Here is a 16817-nt window from a genome sequence, read left to right on the forward strand (position 1 = left end):
TTTGGCTGTTACATGTCGGCCGCTTATGTCGGCGCCTTGATTGACTCGTTGAGAGACTTAGCCCGCGGGGAGGGGAGGGTGACGCTAATAAATTGCGTTAACGCGGTAGGTGATCACGCCTAATTGAATTTCCCTGCGACAGCAGAGATTCATCATGTATTTGATTCATGTTATTTTACCTACGTATCATCATTTCTAACGCCGGCAGAATGTTTGCCGAGAGAAATTGCATCTCTCGCGATGAATGCTTAATGAACGTTTTGTACATTGGACTTGATGAAGAATATTTTTGATGGATGAATATTTTTTTAAACTTAATTGGTATACTAGATTCTCGATGATACCGCACAGGTATTATAAAATCGAGAAAGAGCAAGAAACACTACGCTACGAGACTGTGATTCCTCCAGATAAATGAAAAGAAAAATGTTTTTAATTTTTTTACTGGCATATTAAAAATATCTGAATATCTTAGAATGTTACAGTTTTAGAAGGTTTTTTTTTTCATAAAAGTAAGAATCGCACTATTATACAATTTCGATAAATTTTTTAATAAAAAATGGATAACGATTAAAAATCTTACAATTAATATTTACATCTATACTGTATCTATAATATAGAGAAAATCACCAAGCATAGTATTTTGTTTTTGGATAACGTTTTTTAAACAGAAGTTACAGATGAAACGTAATAAAATGAAAATATAAATGTAAACTAAAAAGTATCTTCTATCAGATGACATAGCAGCTTTAGACTGTTTTTATATCTTATAATAATTAATGTTTTTACAATATAATAAAAAATAAATATCCACAAAATTGAGCTCCAAAACTGGCAAAATTAGACTACATTTTTTTTTTTTCAAATTTAAATCATATACTTGTGCCAAAGATTTACACATATATTTAGTTCCCGAGAAAGAAGGTGCTGCTTTAGCAAGCGTATTCCAGTATAGTATTTAGCGACCTTCTTCTATGCAATATTGTGCGTCAGCGAACAGCGTAGAAGCTGCGAAATCTTACGCACGCGAGGTTAAATCGTTTCAGTGAACTAAGTAGAAAAGCAGCTTCAACCAGGATGCCTACGATTATGTCTTGCGATACTAATACTAATCTCAACATGATCGTTTGTCGATTTCTGTTTTCCCGCAATCGTATAATTGCACAAACTAGTTTTGTGATGCAGTGGTGTGCCAGTTAGTTATTTCTGAAGATTATTATCTGGACACTTTATCAGATTATTATATATGTATAATATGTGATACTTTTTATTTATAATAGAGATACGAAGTAAATACTAATAAAATGCAAATTTGTCGTAGTTTCGTTTTTGTGAAAAAAACTAAATTATATTTTATTTATTGCCAATTACCTGCAATAAGTTTGCAGAGATAGAAAACTTTAATCAATCTCAACAGGATATCTCAGACTTGATAAAAAAAGATCAAATAAAGATCTGTAAAATGGTCTACGTACATGGAATGAAAGATTAATCATTAATAATTAAATTGTGCACGTTGAGCAATTTTGCAACTTTAGATATATTTAAAAACATATTATATTCTCTTTAAAAAAATCAAGTTTTTGATGTGTTTTTTATGCCCTTTTAACTCTTTAAATCTCGTTTAACGCAATATTTCACTATTGATGTTTTATCGTAAATACAGAAATAACTCTTTTGACGTTGGCAGTAATGAAAAGTACATTTTATGACGTAAAATATGATTATGTTTTTAATATTGATTTTTCTATTTTTTATCTTTTGTCGTAAAAATATTAAACTTTTGCAAGAAGAAATTATTACTATGCTTTGAATCTTTTTTTTTGACATAAAAAATTGATATATTTATGTTAGGGAAATTGAAGGAAGAAAAGCAGATATTAATAATTATTGAAATCAATAGAAAGATAGGAACTGAATAAAGAGAGGCTTTTCTAATCTTTTATGATTATTTCACTGATAATTATCGTAACTGATATTGTAACAGTTGATACAGTAGATCAAGTTAAAAAAAACTAGCTATAACAGTGGCCATAACTCATTTATCATTCCGTTCTTGCTCATACGTACATATCAAGCGAAATCGATTTTGAATTACCTATCTAAGTCTAGCAATTCAACTGTTTATTATCGACATACCATAACTCTGTTTATGCGGTTGACCTCCCACAGATGATATGTGGGTTATGCGCTGTTGCAATCAGATACTTGTCTCAATTTTCACGCGGGAAACCCACTACAAGTTCGGTATCATAATGCTAACTTCGATATCGCGTGCAATTTTCGAGAATCTGCACAGCAGTCGTGAAACTTTTGAAATGCGTTATGCGAATATATCTTATTACGTTTATTCGAATTCACAAGCATGTGATTAATGAAAACAAACAAATTAATTAATCAATGCTGAAACAAATATAAATGAATATAAAATAAATACTTCCGTAATATATAAACAAATATACATATACATAAAAATATTTCATATATCTTATCTAAATTTATAAAATTGTATAATTTTATTTAGTCATTATATAAATTTTTTAATTTTCTATTAAAATCAAAATTATTAACATTTAACTGGAAACTTGCATTAAAAAATTTATTCTGTAATTTCGAATTATTTTTGCATGATGATCTGTTGGATATTCGTACCATTTGCATCGCACAACGTTACATTATCGTTCTATTGCAAATGCACACTATATAAACGCAATATCAACTACATCCACGTGGAATCTGGTGAAGGGTGCACTTAAGAAACAGAAGCGACCGAGTTCGTTAATCATTGCAACGTTCAACTAACTTGCGAGCAACTAACACATGCATGTATGCGAATGCAAGCGTGAGAGGTCTCGTCGAAACTTTCTGATATATCGTAATATGAAAGATTTCGCTGCGAGTATCATGTCTCGTTTAGCCTGAAAATTAACTTCTCTCGTTCTTAGTTTAAATTTAATTTTAAATAAATAGAATACAAATAATATATCTATCATAAATAAGATAACATATGTAATAAATTTTTTATATTTTTATTTGAGATATTATTAAATATAAAAGTTTAAAACTATTAAATATAAAAACAAGAATTAAAATCACCTTTTTAAAAACGCTAAGTAATTTAATCTTAACGGTTTTTAAAAAATAAATTTTTTTAAAAGTTGATTTACAATTTTGTAATATAATATATTCTGATTTTTTAAATTTTATTAAAGAGTTTTTAGAAGTTTTGAGAAGTTTCCTTTGAGTTTTCAAAGAATGATTTTTTTTGAACATCAGAATAAGACTAATTATTGTGTATAATTTTTGGGTTATTGAATAGGAATCTGGTTTTCATATTGTTTTATCAAATCATAATTTTGAAAAATTTTTAATCAATATTAAAAGAAAGCTATTTTCAGATATTTCTTTATATTGCAATTTTTTCATATTACATACTTTAATGTGACATACTGAAGAAGTTTTGCTTCAAGTGAGATTAAGTTAAGACTTTCAATCTTCAAAATGAATTTTCTGTGTTAGCTATAGTTAATAAGATGTTGATGATAAAAAGTTATGAAAAATCTAGTCCCATTCTTGTGTTTCTTTTTGTTAAATTGTGTAATTTTTATAACCTTTTTCTGTTTGCATAACATATTTATATTTGATGTAATTAATCTAATTAATGTTTAAATGAGGATGGGAACAAAATGTTTCTTTTATCCTTCTTGTTTCTTTTGGCCGGAAATATTGTGCAAATATTTTCCTCTGCGCCGGATGTCGATCGGAATTTCGAGCGTGTACTCTGAAACGGCGGAGAACAGGAAAAGCGAGATTGCTTAAGCGGAAGGGGGAAAAGAGGGGCTTTCACGAGAGAGCTGTTTCCCTTTCGCCCTTCGCCGTTCTTGGACTCGCGATCAAAAAATTCCAGATCCGCAATTGCACCAACCTGATGCTGTTGATCGTACTTTCCGAACAAATGTCGCAATGAAAATTGAGCCGAATATTGTAACTAGGTCCGATTTTCCTTTTAACTCTGCATTTCATGCATGTATTTCGATATCTGTGTACGCGATATATGTTGACTAACGAAATTTTATTCAGATTTTCTGCGAAGAATATGGAAATGTTAAAATAATGAAGAAAATATTGAAAATAATTTAATTATTTTCCAATTCTACTTTGAGTCATTCAATTCACACAGAGAAAATAAAATTAACTTGCGTTATCAATACTGATAAACACTATTTAATATGCAATTAATTTATTTCTTTTTTTCTACTTATACACAAAGAGACACAAATTATTAATTAAAAATTGTTTAACTCTATATTATCCATTAATAACATACATTATTTATTGCGGCTATTATAAACACAAAATTAAAAATATTTAAATAATCTAAATATCTGAAAAAAAAACAAATTAATTTTAAAAGACATCTATTTTATGTATTTCAAATTAAATGATAGAACTACTTACAGATGTTAAATAAAAATTAATATAAAATATGAGAAATGTGAAAAGTTGCGCGATTATGAAGAATGATTTGTGTTAGTATTTTAAAGCTATGTATATTTACGAAACAAATGATTACAAACATAACATTTAAAGTCTTGAAATTTCTAATTTAGATCTCTCTCTAGATGTGTTTTGAACGCATCCAGTTTGTGAATATCTTAAAGATTGCTCTCAGCGATGGTAAATATACGGGGATCTTACGCGAATATATTGCTTTCTGATGTAATACCAATCTTATTACACGCGCACATACGGTAGAATCTGGGTCGTCTCGCTCTAGAAGCAGCCGGCCGATCGCGTCATCGATTTACTCGATGCACTCATGTGTCTTTTTTTCCTTTCGATCTTGTTCCCACGTGTAACTAATGACTAAGGGTAGCTTACTACGTTTCATTAATCTTATGCAAAATCTCAAAATCTACAGTCTTAATGTAAGCTTAATAAAAGAAATATATTATAGAAATGTCATTTTTATCTTATTTCTTAAACAAGTAGAGGAAGGTCACCAACACTGGCGCATACTACATACTTTTGTTTTTTGGTAATATCTTTTAAACGTAAGCTAAAATAAAACTTTGAAAATAGATATAAACTAGAAAGTGTCTTTTATCAGATGATATATAGCATTGCTTAATAATTTTTCATATTCTGTAATAATGTTTTGTAATAACTTTTGTATTAATGTTTTGCAACCAAATATAAGCAAAAGTAAAAGTCTGAGAATTAAAAATAATTAAAATCTTAAACGTCAACCCAACTGGTATCGCCAGTTTAAGATTTTAATTATTTTTAATAATCACTAGCGACAATAAGATTTACGAATTTTTATCTGAGAATTAAATTATATAATTGGTACAATAAGCTGGAGCAACAGAATTCGAATATAACCTTGTGATGGAAGAGTTAACTATAAAATAAATTGACAATTTTAGAATAAAGTATATTTTTATGTGTAAAACATAAAGATTTTATAAAATAAAAAGATGAGTTAAACATTTAAAAAATAAAAGTAATTCATTAAGAAATAAAAATATACTCTTTAAGAAATAGACAATTTATTTGAAATAAAATTATGTTATGAAAAGAACTAATCTCACATCTATGTATTACGTTATTTCTTAACAGAGAAATACACTATTTAGACTCCACAAAAGTTTCATGTTTTATATCGCAATATAAGAAGAATACGAAAGAATGACAAAACAGTTTTAGAAATCTAGAAACAAAATAATCTAACCAATGATATACTATTGTTTAAACTATGCGATTTGTAAGAGAAAATCATGCAAATTTTATTTCTCGTTTTTAAAGAATTTATTTTTGGCAGATTCTATACAAAAAATCTTATGAATGTATGAACCATGAGTTTTTATTTCTTTATTTATTATCTAAGCGCATGTTTTTATTAGCATTAATACAATGCGGCGTTTAATTTCCGAGAAATAAACAGGTCTTGCTTTAGGAAGCCCATACAAGTAGATCTTCCTTTATGTAAAATAATAAAAAATATAAATTAAATTTTGCATTCGTACTTAATGTATATATACATACGTTTTCTATTGACTTATTGTTAAGATAAGATAATGAAATACATGTGACAATTTAAGGAAATGCAATTTAATGTTTGTTATTAGATATTAATTCTTAGATAGAAGACAAAGATTAATTATTTATAGAGGACGATATACGTAACTTTGGATTAAAAAATGTGGCTTTCACGTTTTTGATGGCTATATTTTAATGATTTTGCGGTTATCAAGAGTAGAAAATCGGTAAATTTTTTAGGCGCCGCATTTTCAAGCACGTTATATTAAGGATAATGGTTACGTATATTTCTTGGCTGCCTCGTTTGCCTAGCACGCGCACAAATTTAACTACGTGACGAATATGGCGAATAAACGTTAACGTTCTGTACTTCAAGATAGTTTGTTGTCTCGTTATTCCTTTATTATGCACGTGCTAGCTGTGATGCAACAGCAATTCTAACTGTAGTATCAGAGAAGTGTTTCTTTTAATGGTATACATTTATATTGCAATTACTATTTATATATATCAATTTTTAAATTAGAACGCATACTTAAAAAAAAGATTTTATAATTAATTGATTAAAAGAAATTTTTATTACATACATTTCTTGTAACATTATTTAAGTTAATGCTAATATATTTTATATTAATATGAAAAAAAAATTACCATTTTAATGGTAAAAATATCAATACATTGAATAAAATTAATTTTTTAAATTATTTTGGAGTAAAAAGAATTTTTAAAAATTAAAATTTTTTTTTTTTTGAAAAAAATTATATTTACTTGAAATATATATTTTTGATTAACTTATAATAAATTATAAATAATAAAAGCTTAGGTTATTAAAATTGAAAATTTATGATAGGAAGGGGGAGCTCTGTTATACAATTCATTATGTCACTTATTTAAATACTTCATATCTCTTAGCTTGCGAGAGAAATTGATATGTAGATATAAATGATGTCGATAATTTCAACAAAAAACACGCCCCAAACAGTGTTTAACATCGGCGTTTTTACTCGGTGGCGACTTTTACGATACTCCAACGTGAATTAAGGTAGCAATAAAGCGGCTGTGATCAAAGTCGGAATTAGACTTTTACAAAGCGACAAGAGCCTCGCGTGTCAATTACATATGTTGTCACAGATCGTTACCCTTTGTCCTCTCATGTTAAGCGTCACGATTAATCTTTCGTAAAATAAGATCATTTTCCACTTCTGCCTATAAGATAAATAAATTTCCAATTAGTTGATTGTATTGCTTATTGCTGTTCTACGTATATCATATTGTCTCTCTTTATATTAATATTGAGTTATTAAAATTAAAAAAAATAGTTGAGATTTAATTCCATTAAATTCCTACATCGAGAAAAACGAAAATCTACAATATTTGTTAAAACTTCAAAGTATCTTGAACACAATTTCTTTAATGATTTGGTCTGGGCGAGTAGTAAGTAAGAATGTGGATTCATAGAAAAAAAATTAAACTCCGTCCCCCCCTCCGACATTCCGCGAATGATTAGAATGAAAATAGCAGCGTGCTATTGCATTTTATATATGCGTATCGTAACAGTGTAGAAAGTTACTTTATCAGTTTTATCGTTAAAATGTGCAACAAAAGATGTGGAATTGGTAGGTTTAATCGGTACCTGGAGGCTAATCAATATATCATAAAGGAGAGTAGATTGAACGCGCTTCATGCTTCGTTTTAACTTCAACATACAGGGTGTTCTATCGATTTTCGTCTTATTTCTACAGTCAAATTTTTAAAAGAATTAAATTCTATTTTAAAAAGATGTTATCTCGTTATCTTTCGTATCGTTAACAAATTGATAATTTCTAAATTATGAATTATTTAAGATGTAAAATTAAGAACTTCTTTACAAAGAAACTAAATTTTTGAAGGTAAAAGTAGATAGTAAATGTTAAAAAAAAGATTTAATTTTTAATGTAGTTTGCTTTGCATGCGTGTAAAAAGTTTATATCTTCAAGAAAATTAATAATAAAGATATTTAATTTATTTGAAATTATTTATTCGAGCAAACAAAATATCGTAAAAAATGTCTCCAACATTAATAAGACATCGTTGAAATGTCATGTTTAATGTCACTTTGTTTGCTAGGATTATAATAGAGAGAAAGAGTATTTGAGATTAAATCTATTTAGTTTATATAAATTTATTTATATTAGTTTATTATTTATTTAAAATATTTAGATTATATCTAGATTATATCTAGAAAGTTAATAACTTCCGAGAAATATCAATCTTTTTTACATTTTATTAAAAAGAAATTGATTTTAAATTGATCAAAGAACTTGTAGACAAAACGTTTGACAGTTTGCAAAAAGTCCACATAATGTGATGTAATGCAATCTCCAATTAAGATTATAACAAATGTAAACCTTATAATCTACGTTGTCAGAGGTTTAATTAAAGGTTAAATAAATGTTTATTTGTTATAATTATATAACAAGTGAACGTTTATTTAATCCCGTAATTAAACCTCTTTAGAAAATAAAAGAAAGAGAAAGAAATAGAGAAATTCCAATAACTCCTTTAGTCGTTAAATTACATTAACATATCAGCCTTTAATTTAATTACACTTATATTTTAGCTAGAAACAACTCATTTATTTAATTTTACGATGTATAAATAATTATGACATGAAATTTAAGCAAGGAGTAAATTATAATGCAAAGATATAAGACGCGATGAAAGATAGACATTATTTTTCTGAAAGCAATTACATCGCAACACGATATTCGGTTTCTCACGTATTCCACGGGCGTCCCTTTATCCGGCGAAATGGAGGGAGAAATGCAGCCGACGTTGGTATTACGTAAGCGATGCATGTAACTCTCCTGGCTGCGCTCGATTATGTGGGAAGCCGATCGCAGCGGCGTATCTATAAAACGGCACATGCACACGCACAATCGAGGGATCAAATCGAACGTGTGATCACCGAAGCGTGACTTTGAGAGCGGTTTATGTATCCAGGCGCGGACTCGGTGTGTGTGTGTGTGTGTGTGTGTCTCTTTTTCTCTTTTCTCTCTCTCTCTCTTCTTATTCGTAGGATACACTCCAGGTATCTTGCGTCTTACATCCTACTTACGTCTACTGGACGTAGCAATAATTGGTTCCAGAGATAGTCGGACAGCTTTCTCGAAAATCCTTGTTTCGCCAGTCGAGATCGCGATCCAGGATCTCTCGCCCACACAATGGCGAAGAAATTCAATAGATAAAACGAGAAATGTCCGTCGGTTTTCATAGGACAAGTTTTTATTTCAGGAATTTCTAGAAATTCATGACAAAAAAATAATCGTAAGGTATTCCCGCTGTTTTATTTGCTTTTTTTTTTATTAACAATAAGAGTGAAAAGTAATAAACAGTAAATAAAAAGATAATGAAAAAGCTAGAAAAATAAAGTCCTTGTTTCCTTCAATTCCAATAGATACCTCCAAACACAAATAATATCGTGCACGCACTTCATAATTGTTAATTATATGATCAAATTTACCAGTTAATATTATAAAATAACAATTTCTTTCAAGACACTTTTAACTTATGCGATAATCTATATGATTATCGCATAAGACAGAACAGAAATTGAATTGTTTTCGAGAAATTCTTTATCGTGCACGGCTCTAAATAAATAAATAAATAAATAACAAAATAAATAAATTGACGTTCGTGTGCTTGTTCAATTTTATGTCTCGTTCTCGTCGTCTCTTTCAGTCGTTGCCGCTTCCGTTGGCCATTTTCCCGCAGTCGCGGCCGGATCCGGTACGATGGTAGTGGTCGGTGGATCCGTGATCACGATGGGTCCAAGAGGTTCCGCGGTCTGTTCTTCTTCCTTAGGAGGTTTCATCCCTTGATTGTCCTCGTTCGAAGTTTCTTCGATGCTCGGCTTGTCCGCGAGATCTTGATCTTGTGATAATTCGATGGTAGCGTCGGGCATCGGTGGTGTTAAATCCATGGATGGCATTACAGTTTTGATCTGGCACTGTCGGCCCATGTAGCCCAGGGGACAGACACATCTATAAAAGAAACGAATAGAGAATTTCTCCTAATATTTCCAAAGAAATGTCATAAATATCATAAACACGACCGTAACAATGTTAACAGAATTTAATTTTAATTATACGAATGTAAATATTATAAGTAATAAAATAAATCTTGCATTTAAACGATTTTATGCAAAAGTCTAAAGAAACAGTGACGAAGTACTAAATTTTTATAAAGAATTACAAAGAAAAATATGTGCAGTATAATAACAAAAAACAAATAATGATGCGTTTATAACACACAGTAAAAATTTTGTGTTTTTTTGTTAAAAAATATCCTAGTTAAAACTTTAATGTTAAAATTTAACATATTTGCTTGTTACTTTAATATATTGCTGTTGTGTTAATTCAAGTAAAGTGTTAAATTATTAGAATAACCAGAGAAAAGTGTAAAAGTAACACAATGTGCACTTTTAATTTTACACAATAAATATGTTCCTTATTATTTGTGATAGGATTTAGCTGTTACAATTGACAGAAAAAAATGTTAAATTTACTCTATAAGTTGAGTTACTCTAAATGTTGAGTTTTAACAAGAGTTTTAACAATTTTATTTTTGAGGACTTTATTATCTACCCCGAGATGGCGCATTTCTTATGAAAAAGATTCATCTATTAGGTAAATAAAAGGGGCTCGGCAAGAATAGAGAACCAAGTACGATTGCATTCACATATATTATAATATTGGACTGATTCCAATAATATACACACAAAATTTTTATTGATAATCCTGGAACAATCTGTATATGCAATTGTAAAAAATGTTTTCAGCATTTCTAGAATAATTATTATTTAACGTATATAATATGTTAAATTAATATATATATAACGTGTTAAAATAATATTATGATTGTGTTAAAATAACATATATAATATGTTATTGTTACACATTATATGTTACATTAACATTATTATAATGTTAAAGTAACATATTACATGTGTTACTTTGACATAATTTTCTCATTAAATTGTTACATAAAAATTATGTCAAATTATAAAATTTACATTTATTTTTATGTTAAAATATAACGTAATATTTATGTTGCTATTTAACATATGCTTAATATGTTAAATTAACAGAAAAATTTCTGTGGACCGTTTTGGACGTGCGATATCTGTTAAATTTAACACAAATTTTTTTACTGTGTATGTATACTATAATCCAATATTGATATTAATCACAATTGTTAAAGAAAAGTGAAGCAATGTCACTTTGAACAGAAGAATTGCAGTTTCATAGAATGCAATTTAAATCGTTTCCCTACAAAAGCGGGTTTTACTCTATCTCACCTGTAATCACCATCCTCTTGAGTCATACTGATGCACGTAGCGTTATTTCGACAGACATTAGGATGCTCGTCGCAATAAGTGAGCTTTTCGTTACACAGATCGCCGGTCCAGCCGGGCTCGCATCGACAGTCCCATGGTCGTTTACAAGATCCGTGCACGCATCCGGGATACGGCACGCATTCGGTACAATTGGGTCCCGTCCAGCCGACGCGGCATCTACACGTGCCCGGTCGCCTGCAGCCGCCGTGTTCCCGGCTGCATCCTTGCGCGCAGATCGCTGTAAATACGGCATTTTAATATTAGATCCTTAATCTATTATCAATTCTTGACATATTAATGCTGTTGGACCCAACATTAATGATATTACATCAGTGTTGGAAAATGTGTTTAAATATACCTTTTTTTAAAACGGAAATTATTAATTATGTGGCATCTATCTTTTATATTTACTAATTAAAATTTAATTTTTATATATTATGTAAGAGAAAATAATACTTTTTAAATTAGAAATTAGAAAGATTTGTCGGTAACTAATTATATAATAAAAACTATTAAAATAGTTAACGGTCGTTCTCTTCGCCAATGAATACAATAGACGCTACGTTTCGACCTTTAAACTATTAACTTTAATTTATTTATAATTATTTTATTATTATTTTAAATCTTGGTTTAGTTTTAAAACGCATTATTTAGATTCAAACTTTCTTTAAGAATTTTCTTAAATAATTTTATTTTAATATATATTAGAATTTAAAAAAAATTGTTGTCTTTTTAATTTTACAAAATCGCAAAAAAGATTAAAAATGCAATATTTATTTTTATCTATTTTGAAGATAAGAAACATTTCTAGTGTCCCAGAGAAAAAATTGTCGATTAGCAAATATACGTTACTCAAGACAGTATTTTTTTTAGTCTCGTGCGTCACAATGTATATATATTTTTTATACGTTGTCAAAGTCGGTTAGCGAAGAATCTTGTATGATCGTGTTGGAAAAAGATTCCGTTTCTCTTTCTCTCTCATTCTCCATTCGAATAGAAGAAAAATAAGGCGATTCTCGTTGATAGTCACGTTTCCGTTTATTCTGGGAAGAGTTTCTCTTCTGTTTGCTCTCGAGAATAAACTTACGTGTTTGACAAAGCAGTCCGGTCCAACCCGGATCACATCGACACTCGAGGGGCCCTTGACAGGTCCCGTGGGCGCAACCCGGCAGAACCGCGCACTGTTTGCACTTGGGCCCTTGCCAACCCAAACGACATCTGAAAGTAAGGATACATCAGACTCTGATTTCCCTCTTTTCGGCACATCCGTGCCGAATCCTGAAGAGAGATCCTAGCACTTAAATTATGTTGCGTTTACTGCATCAAAATATTTTTTATTAGTCATGCCTGATATCAAAGCTATGTCTTCAACTTTGCAGAATATTCTTCTGTGTTATATTTGTTTTGTACATTGTTTTTTACAATGTTCTTCATAATTTAGTTCTTTATTATAATTTATTTTATTATTCTGCGACAATGTATATCTCTCGTTACTTTATAACAGTACGTTCTATAAATACTACATAGAACTTTTGCCATTTACGTTTCGCAATCGTACATTGATAAATGATAAATATGTCATATGCCATAAAAGAAAGCAAATAAGTTTACAAAATTTGTTTCCGATAAGTTTTGCTTCGGTGTTCTTATTTTATGTAGTATGTAAAGTCAATCTTGCTGAAAATCTCGTCTTGCTGAAAATATACAGGGTGTCCTAAAACATGTGGGTCAATGCTCGTAAAAAAAATAGAAGGAATTGAAATGAACATAAAAGTCCAATATTGTCTTGGGTCTTAGGTCCACCAATAATCGAGATATTAACGTATGGAATTTGCAAATAATTTAATTAATTTCTATCGTAATTGTGAACAGTAAATTAATAAAACCTTATCGTACATTCACGATAGATTTTTTCTTCCGTATTATGGCTCGAGCGGATCGAGCTCTTTCTTCGGCGTGCTCTCATTCGCATAATTTGAAAAATTAATACCTCGATTATTCGTGGACCTAACCCAAGATCTAACCCAAGACAATATTGGACTTTTATCATCTCAATCCCTTTTACCTTTTTACAAGCGTTGATCCACATGTTTTAGGACACCCTGTAGAACACGGTACGCGTAAGGAGATGCAAGATTAATCACCTGCATTCGCCGGGTTTCTCGCAGTAACCTTGATTGGGGAGGCAATCGGGCGCGCAAATGGGCTCGGTACAGAACATGCCTTTCCAACCTGGATCGCAGGAGCACTCGAAGCTCACGTTACACCTGAAAGTGAAAATCTCAACGTCGAGTCCCTGTTTGTCTAATCCGTCTATCGAATGGAATCGATCGATGGTCACGAGAGACTGCTCCAAGCGGGGAAGTGTTTCGTGTTACACGGAAATTAGGCTCGTTCGCTCACCCAAGGTGAAAGCAAAGCTGATATGGGGTGTTGTTATCCAAGCGGCGTCCAATTTATATCGTACGTGTGTCGTATGATAAATCGTGCCGCATTATAGCGACGTGGGTGCTACATTGTTATCTAGTATAATTGTTATGAATTTATTGAACGTAAGAGAGAGATCGATGAAGGATTAGTTAGAGAGTTTAATATTCTCCACTGGGAATATAAATGATGTTCCATTTTTGCGCTCAGATTATGCAGAAAAGAAATATGTTTATGCAAAATTTAAAAACATACTTTTTAAATAAATACAATAAAATTAAATTTTATCTAATTTTAAAAGACGTCATAAAATTAAACAGTTAATAAACAGAATAATAAAGTAAGAATTTTTATGATATACAAATGAGAATAATGAAAAACGATCCATCATTTATGCTAAAAGACGCAAAAGATCATGAAATAACAGAAATAATTAATCAAATTACATTACATGCAAAATTAGAATTGGCTTTATAAATTTAGTTACTTTTATATAATTAATTTAATTCGTCATAATAATGTCATAATTAAATATAAATTTAATTTAATGATAAATTAATATCAGGTAATATATTTAATTAATTGGATTTTATACAACAAAGGAAAATATGTATAATATTTGTTGTTGAAATGTAATTCAAATTTTTACAAAAATTTTTATATTACTGTAAAGATTCGATAAAACATTTGTTTACATTTTATCTTTATCGTGTATTAAACCAAATGATTATACCTTCCATGCTGACATCCCGGTAAAGCTACGCATTTATCGCATAGATCGCCGTAGAAACCCAGTTTGCATCGACATTCTCCTGGTCGCCGACAGTAACCCTGAAGGGGATCACAACCCTTGCGGCAAATCGGTACATCACAAAGATCTCCGGTCCATCCTAAATAATATTTTATCATAATTGCATTAGAAAAAGGATGATATCAATTTTAAGCGTTTCTTATTCTTTACATCTCTTTTTATCTTATTACATGTATAAATGGATTTAATTTATTTTAGTTCGATTACTTATTAAAGTTTAATTCGATTGAATTTAATTGTTTTTGTACCTGGCAAACACTTCACTTCGCCGGCTTCGTCGCAAATGTAATGCGAATTCGGATGTTGGGATGCTGGTATTTCACACGCTTGCTTCTTCCATTTTGGAACATATCTGGGTGATTAAATTTAATAAAATGCTGATAAAATACTGAAGTGAAGCTTATAAATTAGTAATAAGGTTTTATAATATCTGAGGAAACAGCGACACAAATACCTATCGACATCAATATGCAAAAAATTGTGAAATGTCATCGTGAATGTCTCTTCGCAGATACTTCTTTGCAGAAACTTCTGCAGAAGTTTTGCAAAAGTTTTAATAAACCAGATGAACGCTTATTAATAGTTCTAGAAGTACATTTTCTCGCGTGAAGAAAAAAACGTTTAATCTCTATCGTGCCAAGGAAAACGACGTTCAAGAAAGAATGTGTGTAATAATTAACGCACACAGAAAGAAGTATCGCCCACCTATGTAATAATGTTTAAAAATCACTTATAATTGATGCATTCTTGAAGATAAGAAACTGCTGATTAGATCTATTAGAATGGCATTGACACGGTTAGGATTCATTAAAGTCTAGTGTGCTATTTTAACATTAAGATGTGATTCTAATTATTTAAAACTGATCGAATATATCAGACAGGATTATACAGTTGCTTAAATGGCTCATTGAGAAAATGAGGAAAAATTAATACTTGTAATTGAAACGAGATAATTAAAATTTTGTTTAATTTGAAAAAACTTTTTATAATATTACCTATAATATTTTATTAAAATTTCTACAATCTATAGATTATAGATATTTCAAATTTATAATTTATTATAATCGTATAATAAATATTCTATGACCAAAAGAATTTTATAATAAATATAATAGAATTATTATAAGTTACTTTTCAAGCTACTCTCATAAAAGATATAAATCTTACAGTATTATAGAAATATAATTTATAGAATAATTTTTTTAATACTCGGGATTATAATTAGAATTATGAATTGTAAACTTGAATTAAATTATAAAGCATAAAATGTAGTTAATATGTATATGTATATAGGAAAGTGTCTAAGATTGATTACCTCCCTGTCTATGAGTGATTACTTGTTATCTAAACAGATTTATAATCGTAGTTTATGATACCTGGGTCCGGCGGCGAGTCCAACGGGCAGCACCGAGGCCCCTAGCACCGCAGCAATTCTGATTAATCCATTGTTCGCCTCTGATTGCGCGAGCTGATGAGGAAAGTTGACCAGGAAGGTGGCGATAAGCAGTGGTATCATCATCTTGGCTTGACTTCCGAGTCAAGACTGCGAAGGCGAAGACGTTCAAGGCGAAGCCTAGGATAACGGGACCTTGTTCGAGGTCACGGCACACTTTTCACCGTGTGCGTGTACATGTGTGCGAGTAACGTGCGTTCGCCTGGTACAGCTCTAACTTTTTCGTCGACTCATCGCGAGTACGTCATGCAAGTTCAACGGACTTTGCGGATGAGGAGCGAGGCTGAAGAAAGTAGAGAGAAAGGGTCTTCTTTGAAAATAAGCTATTTTGAAAATCAAAAGAGACTCTTCTAAGGTTCTTAAAAGCTCTTCTTGAAGCCAGCAGCAAGGATTTTTTTTTTCAATTTTTTCCTTTTGATATGAGGAACTCTTAACTTTCGAGAGTTTTTTTTGGGGGGGGGGGGATAATTTTAAATTATATTCGTTAAAAATCTAAGAAAAGTCAGAATGTTTTATATGTATAATACGTAATAAAGAATATTTAACGCCTGAAAGAAATTTCCGATAATATACATAATATAATTTCTTTATATAGGAAATTTTTAATGTAAAGTTCTGAACGAAAAATTGAATTTCTTATGTATAATTACACACAGAAATAGAAAACAATGTAGAAAGTTTTTGTATACACAACATTACAATAAAGTACT

The 16817-nt window shown here is 30.2% G+C and overlaps 1 protein-coding gene across 1 annotated transcript; it reads right to left on the reverse strand.

Annotated features, from left to right (window-relative positions):
* Window positions 1-7258: 7258 nt before the first annotated feature.
* On the reverse strand, window positions 7259-16762 carry LOC105837057 (protein jagged-1). The gene is made up of 7 exons (XM_012681527.3): window positions 16031-16762; window positions 14903-15006; window positions 14577-14733; window positions 13561-13683; window positions 12504-12634; window positions 11378-11654; window positions 7259-10061 (listed from the first exon to the last, which is right to left on the reverse strand). Exons 1-7 carry the CDS (start codon window positions 16171-16173, stop codon window positions 9731-9733), a joined length of 1266 nt encoding a protein of 421 aa, XP_012536981.1. The 5' UTR covers window positions 16174-16762; the 3' UTR covers window positions 7259-9730.
* Between the last annotated feature and the right edge of the window lie 55 nt (window positions 16763-16817).

This window comes from Monomorium pharaonis, chromosome 4, assembly GCF_013373865.1.
Source record: "Monomorium pharaonis isolate MP-MQ-018 chromosome 4, ASM1337386v2, whole genome shotgun sequence".
Lineage (NCBI taxonomy): Eukaryota > Metazoa > Arthropoda > Insecta > Hymenoptera > Formicidae > Monomorium > Monomorium pharaonis.

What these genes read in the sequence shown, in the direction of transcription:
- LOC105837057 (XM_012681527.3), bottom strand. Translation starts at nt 16,173, where the DNA reads ATGATGATACCACTGCTTATCGCCACCTTCCTGGTCAACTTTCCTCAT. An exon ending in GAGAAACCCGGCGAATGCAG is followed by an intron (nt 12,635 to 13,560) that starts GTGATTAATCTT and finishes CCTTACTTTCAG; the next exon opens with ATGTCGTTTGGGTTGGCAAG. An exon ending in CGGACTGCTTTGTCAAACAC is followed by an intron (nt 11,655 to 12,503) that starts GTAAGTTTATTC and finishes CCGTATTTACAG; the next exon opens with CGATCTGCGCGCAAGGATGC.